The 14,848-nt window shown below is 50.0% G+C and overlaps 1 protein-coding gene across 2 annotated transcripts; it reads left to right on the plus strand.

The window, feature by feature from the left end:
* The first annotated feature begins 1,385 nt into the window (after window positions 1-1,385).
* LOC144151786 (uncharacterized) lies at window positions 1,386-5,915 on the plus strand. 2 transcript variants are annotated; one of them, XM_077682921.1, is made up of 5 exons: window positions 1,386-1,586; window positions 3,180-3,310; window positions 3,400-3,701; window positions 4,340-4,520; window positions 5,598-5,915. In XM_077682921.1, the coding sequence occupies exons 1-5, from the start codon at window positions 1,517-1,519 to the stop codon at window positions 5,730-5,732; spliced, it is 819 nt and encodes a 272-aa protein (XP_077539047.1). In that variant the 5' UTR covers window positions 1,386-1,516; the 3' UTR covers window positions 5,733-5,915. The 2 variants fall into 2 exon arrangements, with proteins under 2 accessions (XP_077539047.1, XP_077539046.1); XM_077682920.1 differs by having other exon boundaries at window positions 1,389-1,586; window positions 5,595-5,915.
* The last annotated feature ends 8,933 nt before the right edge of the window (window positions 5,916-14,848 follow it).

Consider the following 14,848-nt stretch of genomic DNA (forward strand, 5'->3'; position numbering starts at 1 on the left):
TTTGTTTGAAGTTGTCGGAGGGTGACTTGTTGTTCCTTTGTTAATTCTTCTGCCGGTGGCGGGAAGGTGCGTCGAGTGAGCATGTAGTGTTGGTTGATGTCGTTGTATGTAATCAGTGAGTGTCTGGTCCTCTCGTCGTCCTTTTTGCGGTGCCCGGCGAGCAAGATCTCGGGCATGATCGTGAGCCGCTGCATTGCCGCGAAGGGATGAGTGGGCAGGCGTCCAAATAATTTTGATTGTTCTTTCAGGAGGGCTTAGGCTAGGGTGCGTAGGGCTTTCGTGGAAATCCTTCCGGCTATGTACTTTCGACACGCCGCTTGCGAGTCTGTGATAATGATCTTGGCTTGGGTCTGGGCGCCGCTTCTACCGCTTCGAGGATGGTAGCCTGCAGCGAAGCAGCATATGTACGTACATTGCGCGTCAGGCTTGTCTAGGGCAAGCGAGCGTGCGGCTTCCGAGCACGCTGGCGACATCTGCTGATAAAGGCTGGGTTGGAGATAGCTTGCCATTGCGCGTGCGTGGATCTCAAGCGAGCGTGCGGCTTCCGAGCACGCTGGCGACATCTGCTGATAAAGGCTGGGTTGGAGATAGCTTGCCATTGCGCGTGCGTGGATCTCGGACAGGCTCAGGTCAGTCGTCTTATAGCATGAGCCCCTCAAACTTAGAGACGCCACGCCCCACATGGGGCGATTTTTTCTGCAGTGCCAATCGAAGGCGGTGACACGGGGTAAACGCGTAATTTGAAGCGATGCATTATCAGTGCAGCCGTTACTTAATCGCTCAAAAGTTCCGACGGAAAGCGCTGCACTGCGTTCTTGTTGCGTGCTTTACGTTTGCTAAACGCGAGATTCAGAAGATTAGCGGAGGTCGTTTTGTAGTATTGCGTAACCGCCTGCTGGGTTATTGCACCGCGTCGAACGACGGCCTGTCAGCGCTCCCAGCTGCCACTGTGAAAGACAAGCGCCCCTCGAGGGTGGTGGCGTCTGCAAATTCGAGAGGCACATGCGAAACGACGAGCGGCCTGACCCTGTCCGAGATCGGCGCACGCGCAATGGCAAGCTATCTCTAACCCAGCAGCTATCAGTGCTATCAGCAGATGTCGCCAGCACGCTCCGAAGCCGCGCGCTCGCTTGCCCTAGACAAGCCTGACGCGCACTGTACATACCAGTTATCGCGGTTTCCTAACACCGTCTGGAAAGGAAGAAGGCCGGAGTCCTCCCTTCTCTCCCAACTACAAACGTCACGCTAGGATGCGCGCTCCGTGGTTCCCGCTGGTCGCCGTCTATGCTTCTGTTATCTCTGAAAGCGAGCTACCTAGCACTAACGTGACGTTCATCATTTAAAAGGGCGAGCATCCCTTAAGGTAATCACATGTCCTCACTATTTTGGTGGCGCTTCTGGCAGCAGTGAGTAGCTATAAAGCACCTGACGAAAGCGCTCTTTGCCAGTTGTGCAAGTTGGTTCGCCGCGGGCAGCGTCTACAGTACTGTGCAAACCGTGCCCCTTGCGCAGCAACATGGCTGATGTCAGCGCGGCTTCGCTTCCATGTTTCAGCTTGGACGAGAAGACGCTGCAGTTACTCTGGGGCAAGTTAAAGCTTGTTTTCGTCGCTTATTATTCCTCACTTCAGAAGTTTTTCCGCCGCATATTATTCCGTTGCTTATTCCGTTGTTCCATTACGAACTTCTCGCTTACGAGCTCCGCTAACTATTCGCCCCCCCCCCCCCCCCCCCCCTCCTGTTTTTATTATTTGTTTTTGCCTGCAGCACATGCTGCAGATTCGCGATATCGTGTGAACGAAGGGATGCTCGTAAACGAGAATGTTTACTTAGGCCCGCGAGCTCCTCAAATCCAATTAAGAGCAATTTTCAGCGCTATGCTGTCTCATATCTCGTACCTGGTAATTTTCGTTGCCGTACGGCAGGGTGAAACGGGCAGGTTAAATACATTCGCGGCTACAGTGCGAAATTCGTGGGAACCCCAGGAGAGAAGAGCGCTCGTGCCTTTTTTCTGCTTCATATACAAAGTTAAAAGAGCCATGAGGACAACAAGTTTGTTTTATTCGAAAGGTTTCGTGTTTTATTGTGCCCGCAGCGCTTGTCCGGCAGCGAACAATGCCGTATTCACTGAGAAATTAATCAATTTAGGTTAAAATTTTGATTCCCCGCCAAATCGTGCGTTTTCAGGACGTGAGCAATGAAGTCATAACGAGCTTGCACTGCGCGATTCGGCTGCGACGCGGCTTGCCGTCCGTCTTCCCAGACGGTCCTACCATACTCATGCAGGGACCGTTGTCTGCCGTTGCTCTGTTTTTTGACCGTATTTGCACCTGGCTTGTTTTTGTTACTGCAGAAAGGAATCGTTTCGTGAAACATGGAATATCCTCGACAAACTCTAAAGCGGCGGGCTGCTGTGCAGCTAAAACAAGCATAGTGCGCGCAGTACCAACAACAGCACGCATCGGTACTTCTATGTTTACGTGTGCTTTCGTTACTTCCACTGTTTGTCCCCCCCCCCCCCCCCCCCATTCTTATCGCTATAAACACAATGCGCCCTAAATTTAAGCGCAAATAGATCGTTCCGCACGCTTATAAGCTCTGCCTAATTTACGTTTGCTTTTTACAACCTCCGCAAATCGCAGAACTGGCTGGTATGACATCATAGATTCTGTTGCGGGAAATGAGCTAGTGGGTCGCATGGCCATTCCCTTTTTTTCCCTAATTGTATAGCTTAATTCAGGAAGTTTACGTTACAAGTGGTGTCAGTGATTCTAACGAGACAATCGTTCGAATGAACCAAACTTGTGTTTTCTCTTCATGGCTCCTTTAAGAATGTGGGCCTTCCCAGCGCAGCTAAGAGCATTGTCGAAACACACCGGCATCTTGCTTTGACAAAGACGGTGGTAGCAAAAGTGCGAGGGAATATGCGCACACGCGGGATTACTTTGGCTGCTACTTCCACCAAAATATCAACGAAGACCCCGCTTTGCAATTGTCTAAAAGGCACTGGTGTACCGTAAACCGCCATTCCGGATTGTCGACGTTGAAAGCGCATTCTTCGTGTCCGAGGTACCCTCCCAAACGTTTCTTCTCAATGCTCCGCCCTGGAGGGTGGACTTCATTACGCTGCTCGACTTGTGCGTAGTTTAAATGTGCCGTACCCCTCTGGTCATGGCGCAGACGAGGGCATCCAGATGGAGCAGCTCCTCGATTTTTCCTTCGAGCGCATCGGAAGGCTGGCCGCCGAACGGGGAGTGCACTTGGACGACAGCCACAAGGAAGAGCTGTGGCTCTTCATCGAGCGCATGAAGGTGAGAGGACATGCATAATAAAAGCATATCTCGCTCCGTCTGGCTAGTACACGCGTTCGTCAACTGCATGCGTGCCGGTTCTTGCGCAGGAGGAGCAGTCTGACTGGCTGACGCTGTCCAAATTGCACGACCGCACGTCGAGACAGTTATACGGGTCCTGCCTGGACTTCACGTGCCTCTCGTCACAATCCCGGTTCCACACTGCGCGACAGCTTTCCTGGGAGGAGCTGTCGCTCGACGAATCGGCCCAGACTTCCTTTCTTCGCGCGTCGCCAGCAACCACTGTGCACGTGAGCAGTTCACAAGCAGACGCCCTTGATGGCGACCTTCCAGCGGAAACCGCGCCCACCAAGCGGCCGTGCAAAATTCCCAAGACCTTCAGGTTGTCTCGGTACGCTTGACATGCCTTCGGGTTCACCATCATTCTGCTTTTAATCGGGCAGTCTCGTTCCCGGTAAGAAGTCCTCGATAATCCAACATGTTCTCAGCGTTCTGTGTAGCTGCATAATGCTCTCGAGTATAGTGCATACCGCATAAAATACTGCATTCCATATTATCGCAAACACCGCTGTTTTTACACCTTATCTCCCGGGCAGTGGGAATGCGCGTTGATCAGCTGACCTGCAGGAGCAACGCAGCCTGATCCAGCCGGCCCACACGAGCAGCGCCGGAGCGCGGCCTCCTGAACTGACAAGCGAACCCTGTTTTTTTTTTTTTTTTTTTACCCTTTTCAATCTAGGTTTTACCACCTTACTACACGCTTATTCAGCCACAGGCAGGCTGGTTGCTCGCGCAATGCTCGTAAATTCTTTTGACTGACGCAACCGCGGGATGTCTACTGGCAATGCCTATCAATGCACGAGCTCGCGATTTCATGTCGACACAGCGAGATTCCTGCCGGTCTCGGTAGGGCAACCAGCGTGCGCCGTTTCCAAAACGCTTTGTCTCTTGTCTCGCTGAAGCACTTCTTCCGTGCCCCCCGCTCATGGCTCTTAACAGCAAGCGCGTTCTTCTCTTGCTACTCTGCAGATGCGACCTGAGCCCGATTTCACCGAAGGCGCGAACACCGAGGCGACGTTCTCGCAGCAAGATGGTTGCCCTTCTCGGACGACTGGTGCCGGACAGGATGCGAGGGTCACAGGCGGACGAGGACCGCTTTTTCACGCGAGGCATCTGGCCCGCTTGGCTCACCTTCACGGCCACGCCAAAGGTGACCGCGGCCATCACGTCGACAAACCATACCCCCATACCATAGCTCGTGCGGCGCGCTTTCCACAAATGGCGCCCGTGTGCACAGAAAGGAAACAGATGCAGTCGTACGAATGGTTCACAAGCGCAGCACTGCTGCGCTGACAGTTCCTGCCGCAATGGCTGTTGTGTTCTGCGTACATGTGCCTTCTGTTTGCAACATCCGGGTCTCGGCGCTCTCATTTTAACCGCGGAGCTGTTGTAGGTCGCGCCTAGCGTCACTAAACAAGCTACGCTAAGAGTACCGCATGGAGGAAATAATACCTTTTCTTTCCTCCATGGAGTACCGCCACTTCGTGCACCCGAAAGCATCCGGGAGCCATTTTGTTTCTGGCTTGCAGTGTTGCCATCTCTCCAAACGAAACCGCCGCCGGTTGTGACGGGCAGAGTGCGACCGGCCGCTCTAGACATTTCTAGGGACCATAGCTCTAGCGTCCGCGCAGCAGAGGAGAGGCGCTGAGAAACAAAATGGCTGCGCCCATATGTAAACAAATATCACATGGTGCCGACCAACCAATGAGAATTCTGGCGGCACATAACAATAAGAAAAGAGTGCCGATACTCTAAAAAGCCTTTGTTTGGTGACGCTAGTCGGGCCTTTTCGTAAGTGTGCTAAAGGCCGTGCGTCACGCCCAAAGGAGCGGCCTCGGAGAAAGTTTCCCGACCCACCGATAGAGGGTACAGCGGTTTCAGAGGGGCTAGAGCCACTAAATAAGCTACGCTGTCTGTAGGAGGGGCGGATTCGTCGGGGTAGGGAGCCTTCCACCACTGACGTCTAGCTGCTGATTCCTTTGCGCGAACAGTATACAATTTGCGCCACGACGGCGCTACTGGCCTCTGGCTAGCGCCGGTTGACGTTAGAGCCGACCCAGGTGCACCCCAGCTCCCCTGCTTCAGCAGATTTCACACTTCGTGGTACCAGGTCTTATTTGTTAACTGCAACTCTGACAGTTGTCCTATATGTCCCATGTAGCCGCTGTTAATTTCCAAGGACTGTGCCACGCCGCATTGTGCTCGTTTCTTCTTGTGCCTTCAGCAGTCGAGCCCCACTGCACCGGGCGTCGGACGATCCTGCAATGGCACCAGGAGACACCGGCTGCCCTCCTTCCTTCGGTGGATCGGGCGCCAGCGGTCCCGAGGCTACAGGGTGTCCACTGTGCGTCAACGCCCTTGACTGGTCCCGCGCGGCCATCGATTTCAGACAACTTAGCCCGCTGGCATCCTTCGGTTTTAGACGTACATTTCACGTTGTTATCACATTTCACATAGTTCAAATGCGCAAATTGCATATTTTACTTGTCGTTTTTATCGTTCTGACACCGCCCAAGAAAATAAACGCATCGTCATAATCTCTTGATACTTGCCTTGGAATTATTTTTTTCGCGCGTTTGACACTAGCCGAAAACATGGCGTCTTGCCAACCACTGCTGCGTGTCACTCGTGTGGGTACCAACTGCACAGGCCTGATGTGGACAAAGCAATGAGCAATTGCATGGAAAGCTGTCCTGTCCGCTGCCCTGAGTGGTAGAGTGGATTGGGTTGGCGTGTTACAAACACGCGGGAGGGTAAGAGACCTCTAGGTTTGTCCGCTAATTAAGATAAAGCTTGCGTCTTTTAAAATTTCATTCGTGACATTGGCTAGGAAGTTTGCTCAGTCGTAAATTACAAACAGGCGTGTTTTAATTGTTTCGTGCACGCCGTGGAGGGCGTGCAGCTTCGCAGGTCATCCGTTTTTCAGAGTGGAAGGGCTCTAACTTTTTTAAATTCACTTCACCCACGATCATTCATCATCGCCAAAGAAAATTGGCTGTACCTGGAGGGCGTTTTTGCGTTACAGACGACACCAGTGAGAACACTAAACCTTCGCTTTAGAACGAGCATCGAAACAGCATGGTGAATGAAGTCTCAGCAGGGGCGGTATTCTCGAGTTTTGTCCCTTTTGCGCCCATTTCAAAAGCGTCCCTTTTGGCGAGCCCTGATTGTCTAAAAGCAAACAACCGTAAGTGACGTAACGCAAGCGCGGCAAACCTACTGTTAATGCTCATTGCTTAACCGGAAGTACGTCACGATAAAAGGGACGCACAAGGGACAGTTACGAGAATACCGCCTCAGAAGGGCGAGTTGGTGAAATTGCATTTTGATACCTTCAGAAAGCGCAACACTGAAACAACGCGAGACGAAGAAAAGACGAAGAACATATACCCTCCCAGTCACCAGACCACGCATGCGTCTCCTATAATCATATGGGAACAACCCCAAAACCGCAAAAAATAAATAAAAAAAACCCACAAAAACAAAACCAAACACCTACATCATCAACTGCCACAGGGTGTACAACTCAATGACTACCAAAATATGCAATCTATTTCTCGTGTAAAGCAACAGATGCCTGACTAACACAATCATCCCCTTTCTGGGTTACTATCTCGAACGCTTCAGCTACTTCCGTCGTCAACTGCCGCACATGCCTGAACACAATCTTGTATCACAGAGAAGCGGCCTGCAAAGAAGGAAGGACGACGTTGGTACGGTTGCAGTATTGGACGGTAGGAACTAGGAGGCCGGCAGCAATTCCCTATCTTCACAAGATGTCGTATGCGTTGAAAAAAGTTGGTTCCAGGTACAATGCGAAGGTTCTGTTTACAGCCCGAAACAAAGATGGCAGGGTTTGTTCTTTGGTTGAAAAAAGATTGTCCGCTGATCATCGCGCAGGCAGGAATGAATGCAGTGCGAAACGTGAAAAACGGTATGTCAAGTGCAATGTTGGCAGTGTTAGTGTGCTTCCACTGTCTTGCGGTAAGGAACACGTCGGTCAAACGGGCAGATGCGTAAACGTGCACCTCAGAGAGCATGAACTGTGCCTGAAAGGGGCTATATCGTCACATCTTGCGGATCATTGCAGCAAATGCCGGCATCGTGCACGTTGCAGGCCGCTTTTCCGTGATACAAAGATTGTGTTCAGGCATGTGGGGCAGTTGACGAGGGAAGTAGCTGAAGTGTTCGAGATAACCCAGAGAGGGGATGACTGTGTTAGTCGGATGATTGTGTTATAGTCAGGCATCTGTTGCTTTACACGAGAAAGAGATTGCGTATCTTGGTAGTCGCTGAGTTGTACACCCTGTGGCAGTTGGTGATGTAGGTGTGATTTTGTTTTTGTGGGTTTTTTTATTTTTTGTGGTTTTTGGGTTGTTCTCATCTGATTATAGGAGACGCATGCGTGGTCTGATGACTGGGAGGGTATATGTTCTCCGTCTTTTCTGATTAAACTTTAGTTGTGAGTAAGCGCTTCGTCTCGCGTTTTTTCGGTGTTGCGCTTTCTGAAGGTTTCAAAATGATAAGTCGCCGGTGAACAATGGGACCCCCTCCCCCCATGTTTTCTCGTAAAGATTAGGTTTGCAGCTGCTCAGGGAAGGGGGGGGGGGGGGGGGGGGGTTGACGTCATTCGAAGGCTAGTGGATGCGTCATGCTAGGAAGGACCCGCATTTGCCGCCAGAGAAGCTGAGTGCGAGCGACAGGCCCGCCAAGACAAGGAGGAACATTTCAAACCCTCCCCCGGTGTGCAGTGGTTTACAACAACTGCGCTGGACACACACTTTCGCAGGGCGGGATAGCGGCCATATTTTTTGCAGCTACGACCACGCCCCACTGCAATTCAGCAAAAAGCTCCTTAAGAGATCTGGCTCATTGACTGAGAAAATAGGCCACCGCAGCCGGTGGCCAATATGCGGCGGTGAAGAGGGCGACACTGAGCCGTGACACCAGGGCCAGCGCTCCCTTCGGGAAATAACACTCACCCAGCCCGTCCGGGTCCGTGGCGTGATCCTGTTCAACAGCACCGGGTCGACTAAAGTAAATGCCAATTAATTTTAAATTACGCGAAACAAACTATAGTAATTACACGGTTGGCTACATATTGCCAAGCACGGCGATATTGTAGGGACTATAGGGCAGGCAAAGTTATAATTTCCTATAATGCAGCAAGAGAAACGAAAATGCAGCGTTTCTAGTGCCCGCCGTGTCCACATAATTTATTGTTGCGTTCGGTGCTCGGCCTGAAAGTGAAACATAATTTAGGTATTCACAGCATTGAAAAGAGGCTGTTCTGGTCACGTGCACGACACCGAACCTCGATGGTTCCGAGTACGATGCGTAGACTCGTCGAAACGCTAGTTCTTTTTGGTATTTACACAGGTACCCCTAAAAGCCCTTGGTAGAAGGGTATCACATAGGGGGGAGCATGTGCATACAAGAACAACAAGAAAACAAACCAAAAAGCATACGTGCTAACAAAACTTCACAAATCAATAATGTAGAAAACACAAGCAATAGGAACTGTTCACCACATATATCTGCAACGCAAAAGAAATACGCAGTCAAAAACAGAATTAAGTCATTAATAAGTCTTGAAATTTTGTTATGTTATATTCAGAATGTGCTGTGGTAGGTTATTCCATTCTATTATTGTGCGCGGGACGAATGAGTTCGCGAACATAAACGAATGACGTGAGATACGTTTAACTTTGCAAGAATGATCGCACCGTGGAAATGTAACAGTGGGTGAGTGAAAGAAGTCGTCGCGTAAACGTTCATGGTGATAAAATGCAAAAGTGTTAGGCGCGCATGTTGGCGGTGTAGTGACAATAAAAAAAAACACGACGCGGTTTTTTAGTGCGGTGACGCTTGAGTAAGGTGAATAATCAGAAAAAATTACACCATCTTCCCACGTGGGAACCCTGAGGTGATGCAAAGCCGTGAAGTAGTAGCGTGTTAATTGGTTGTTAGAGTAAAGACACGTATAGTAGCGTATTAAATGTCTTTATTCATCGAGTAGTGGGGAACGTTTTGCGGCTTCTCGTTCTCGAAGCGAGTAATCCGCTGCTCGACGCTGCCGTTTACGCGTCGCGAGCTCTCCTCTGCGCAGCCTTGTCTTCAGAGGTGCTCGCGGTTCTGACAGTGTGCTGGCTGGCGCTAGTTGAAGGTGTGCCAGCCAGTTCGCTGACGGAATCGTTGGCGTCCATTTGCAGTCATCGGCCGGCGCAGTACCGAAGAAGCAACTGAGCGGAGCGCGGACGGGTTTAGTTGCAGAGCAGAGGGAGTGGAGAGGAGAGGAGGAGCAGCGCACATGCGCGTGATTGGACAGCTGGTGTGCAAATGGGAGAGGAGGAGCAGCGCGCGCTAGCGCACAGGTGGTGTGGAGAGAAGGAGGGGAGAGATAGCAGCGTTATCTCAGCTGTTGTGGAGAGAAGGAGAGGTGCGGACGCCGGACGACGGAGGGTCGACTAAGAGATGCTTTGCATCTAAAAATAAAACGGAGAGCCCGGCTTTTCAGGGATTCAGTATCGCGTAAAATTTATTCTTGACTTAAATCCCAGATAGCAGATGTATGTACAATTTTAAGGACGGATAAAAGTGAGGTATGCAAATGTACAACTGGCAGATGCGAGCGTCTGATTTGTGCTTATTTCCAATAGTTTATCGCAAAATTATTGGCTGCACATTATGGATGTTATGCTATGACTCTGCACTACACACGTTCACCTTCATCAGTTCAACTTTGTGCTGCTGAGCCCAAGAACGAGGGTTCGATTCCCGGCCGCGGCGGCCTCTTTTCTGGTGGAGGCGAAAAGCGAAAACGCCCGTGTGTTTCGGCGCACGTTAAAGATCCCCAAGCCCTCCGCTACGGCACGCCTCATCGCCTGTGTAGCATCGGCGCGTTAAACTTCACAATCAATCAATCAATCAATCAATCAATCAATCAATCAATCAATCAATCAATCAATCAATCAATCAATCAATCAATCAATCAATCAATAAATCAATCAATCAATCAATCAATCAATCAATCAATCAATCAATCAATCAATCAATTCAACGCACCGAACCTAAACACATGATTTACACTGAGCTAATACACTAAACCTAAAACACAAGACAGGCATCGTGCGCCCGCCGATGACATGATCGTAACAATTGTACGTGCTGCTGGGAAGTTTCAACGCGGGCGTCTCACAGACCGATGCGACCTGACTGCGTTCCTCTGTGGTCTAGCCGTTTGGATTGTGGATTGGTGTACGTTACACAGGGGATCCGGACATTTCGGTGGAGGACATCTCGGTGTAGTAGTAGTAGTAGTGCGAAACCATATATGATTCATCTCGGTGCAGGACGTTTCCGTAGAGACATTTCGGTGCACGGACATTTCGGTGTACGCACGGACATTTCGGTGCGGACATTTCGATGCATGGGATTACTCAGGCAATCCTTTAACATTTTAGCTTTACCATTGTAATTTCGTCAGGCGATATGATTCTAATGTCCGAGAGTTGTGTTTGGGTCGTACTGCGTGGAAACGAACAGTAAGCCAAGGCGGGGCACCAGCGCGTAAAACCCCATTTCGATGGTAGATGCTAAAAATGTTAACGTTGTTCATTTACTTCCTTTCAACCTTTCTTTTATTTTATCATTCCTGTGAACAGCCTTAATCCTTTAATCTAGGTGTTACTGAAGCGTTTTGTTTTCACTTTACCCAACGCTGCAAGACGCTGCTGCTTTTAGCCCATTCCTCTCTCTCCTTCCCCCATCCACCCGCAAAATCGCCATGAAAAAAAAAAAAAAAAGAAAAGGAAGCGAGCTAGCTTCAGCGCGTGTGGATTCCCTTTTCATTACTTTATCTATCAACCTCATCTTCGTTGCATTCAGTGTCGGGTCTACTGAAAAACTAACCTAACAATCGCACTTACAGTGGTGTCACTGAAGGTGTGAGGGGGAGAGAGGCGGGATGGGGGGGTGTCACTTGTACTTCTCCAATGTGTGAACTAAACCTCGAAAACTTGAACACACTATCGCAGCTCTCGCCCAACCAGCCTATTCAATTTTTTTTCTTGTTATAATGGAACAAAGGGAAGTATGTCTGGGTGTCCATGATTTGCGCGACTTGAGTCAATTGCCGACGGGGCAACCGAAGGCATACCGAAGGCGAAGAAGGAGCGATGATGATGATGATGATGATGATTAGTGGCTCTCCCTTTGAATCGCGACGTCGGCTGTCAGCAACCGAATTGCCTGTTTTATTCCACTTGCCCTACTATAGATTTGCCGACCCCCCCCCTCACCCCTGTTTTAAACTCCCATCGCCCTCTTCCCCGCTGTTCTAAATTTTCATCCGTTTGATTACTCCCCCTACGTACCCATCCCTTCCCTACTTCTTCTCCACCACCATTCCAGCCGCATCTTCGTCGCTTCTATGGCCCTGAAGTTGAGGCTCCCCCTCACCCCAAACCCCAAAGCCTCCGCCAAAGTTTGTTGCCCCGTCGACCCTCGGCGGTCATCAGTCCCTGACAATATGGTCTATGGTTTCCCGATCTCTGCCGCGGCATACACGTTCCATCCTGCTGCCTGTATGCCCGCGTTCTCGAACACCCTGTCCGCGCTTCAACGAGCAATGCACTGCCAGTCGTATTTCCGTGACTAGTTTCTAGTCACTCTGTTCTAGTTTCTAGTTTTTCTATTCTATAAGTCTCCAGGGTTTTCTTCGCTTCCATTCTCTGTGCCCAGTTCGTCATCTCTGCTGCCTTTACCTGCTTTTAGATGCGACGCTCAGAGCATCTCTTGTCGGCGGCCCTGTCCTTCCTGCGTGCGTCCGTTGTTGTCCGCAGCCACTCTCCCGCTCTCCTCTCCGATAGCGAACACTCTCTCGCGAGGGGCATTATATTTGATTCGATTGGATTGGCTTGGCTTGACTTAGATTGGATTGGATTAAAGTGGATTGTGTTGGATTGTGTTGCGTCATAGCCGCGGCAGACGCACTGGCGCCGGCGCGTGCACAGGTGAGAGCGTGTGCGGCCCAGCGCGCTCTCACTCCGCCGCTGGGCGGCGCTGCACGCGGTGCTGTTCATGTGCAGTACTTTCTCTCTCCGCGGTCTCCTCTCCTTCGGGCGCGCTGCGCATCGGTGTGCCGCTCTCCGACGGCCTTTCGGTGGACGGTTGCTCTCCGCTTGCGCTTGAACCCCCCTCAGCGTCGCATCACACCAGGGTTCCCGCGAGGGGAGGTGGGCGTAATTTTTTACCTGTTGTGCATACCCCACTTTCCCTACCCAGCGACTCCTGGAGAGGGGGCGCCGTCGGTACGACCACCAGCAAGCTTGTTCGCCGAGGAGAGAGAGAGAGGCCAACCATACTGGTTATTGTGTCCTCAGAGGTTTTTGGGTGGCTTTTTGTTGCGCATTAGAGAGGTTGTGTGAGCTCATGGTGAATGTATCGCATTTTCTTGCATCAATTCGTTGACGCTTCGGAGACCGCGAACTCCGCTAAGCCTGTAAGATTTTCAGGGGAATCCGAAAATGACGACTGAAAAGGAAATCTGGGGGAAATTGAAGCTTGAGGACGGAGGGGGGAAGGGGGCGGGGTTGTACAAGGAATTAAAATAAAATGAACGTAAGCGTGAAATCACAAAACTAAGGTTGCTCTGCTCGAACACGGGAAAGAATGATATTTGTGCGCACAGCCCGTATACGCTGGCATTTCGGAGATTCAGAAGCTGCAGCTGTTTTTAAAAAGACCCGTTCTTTCTCCACGACAATATCCTAGAATTGTCTGTTAAAAAGAAGCTGGCAACAACTGTGTTTGAATTCATTTTAGCGTGACAGCGCAGCGTACATAAAACTCTTCTTCATTTTTGGGGGCAACCAAATGTTTGTAAAGCTGCTTTCTTTGGATAGTGAGAGTGTGCCTTTTATTTAGAGAAAATTGCACAAAAAATGCATTATGCCATCGTAAACAGTGGCTAATTTAATTGTCTTAGCTTATTTGCATGCCACAAAAATAGAGCGAATATAAATTAACGTCTTGTCGTAAATTAAAAAAAAAAGCATGTTCAAAAGAATTCAATCAGTTGGCCTAATAATAAACAGGTGTTCCCTGAACGAGCTGTTAAACGAAATATATACAAATGTGCAATTTCTAAAAATAACAGGCAAAAATCGAACACGGGATCAATCTAAAAGTGCAATCACTGCACCAGATTGTTGTCCGCGGACATGAAAATATATATGCTGCTTCACAAAAGCATGCACCCGATAATTCAGTCGCCGAAAAGTTCGCGCGCCAAAAAGTTCGCGCGCCGAAAAGTTTGCGTAGCGAAATGTCCGTATACACCGATATGTCCGTGCACGAAATGTCCGCATTGAAATGTCCTGTACCGAAATTTCCTAAACACGCTCCGCCGACAGTAATACCCCTATAACACGGTAGAGCTTATGACATTTGAAGCAAATTTCATTCGCTCTAAATGTCATAATTCGGCGCTACACGTGAATACCGAATGACATTTGAGGCGAATGGCATTTAGCGGCTGAGTTTCTCGACAGCAGTGGCGCGCAACTAGAGGAGAAAGTGAAGTAATAAACCAAAGAATACCGCTTCTAAAAACTGTTGGTAAACTTATATTTCACCCTTCATGTTGTTTTTCAAACAAAGACAAACAATGACTAACCAAAAAGAAAATCTCGTCCCCAAATGTGCGCGCTACCCTAATACAGGGTCTATTCGATTCAGCCTGCACCTCTTGAACCAGTTCACAGCGGTGCAAAGCGGGTTCCGCCACCGGCGGAACCAGACCTGCACATTTTTCGTCTGCTTCTGCACCTCCTCGGCAGGGAGTGCAGGCAAAGCCATGAACCCGTCCTGCACCCGTCGGCACCACCGGTGAATCGAACGGCGCGGTTCAGGTGCCGCGAGCTGCACCGCTGAAACGAATGGCGAAGTGCGGCACGCACCGGACGCACCGCCTGAACTGGTTCACGCGGTGCATAGAGTTTCATACTAATATGAAACTCTATGACGCGGTGCAGGTGAAACGAATAGACCCACATATTTTTCGCGGACTTGTCTCTGCTTGTGATGTCTACTGATTTCACCTAAACCGGTGACTGTCTTATTTTTATTTTTTAAAAATAATCCTTTATTATGTTTTAAATATATAGCATGTATGAAAACATTCTATATAGATGCACTTTAAATGTAATTTTGCGGTTTTGCGAGCTCGCTAATTGTCACCGCCATCACTCTCGAATGACATTTCTGACATTAGTTTGAGTGGCGCCACCTGGTTGTGACGTCAGCTTAGGGGTTCGCGCCGCTGTCGTCTGCTACACTCGCGCCACTGTCGTCCGCTTGTGAGGGCCAGCAGTGCCTGTTCTAGAAATCCCTCGCTTTTAGATGCGACTGCATCTCATTCCCTCGCCTTGTCCCTCCATACGGCGTTGTTGTTGTCCGTCCACACCCCTCCGCCAT

This window comes from Haemaphysalis longicornis, unplaced genomic scaffold (assembly GCF_048455015.1).
Source record: "Haemaphysalis longicornis isolate Haplotype H1 unplaced genomic scaffold, Haemaphysalis longicornis Haplotype H1 scaffold_9, whole genome shotgun sequence".
NCBI classification, from domain to species: Eukaryota; Metazoa; Arthropoda; class Arachnida; order Ixodida; family Ixodidae; genus Haemaphysalis; species Haemaphysalis longicornis.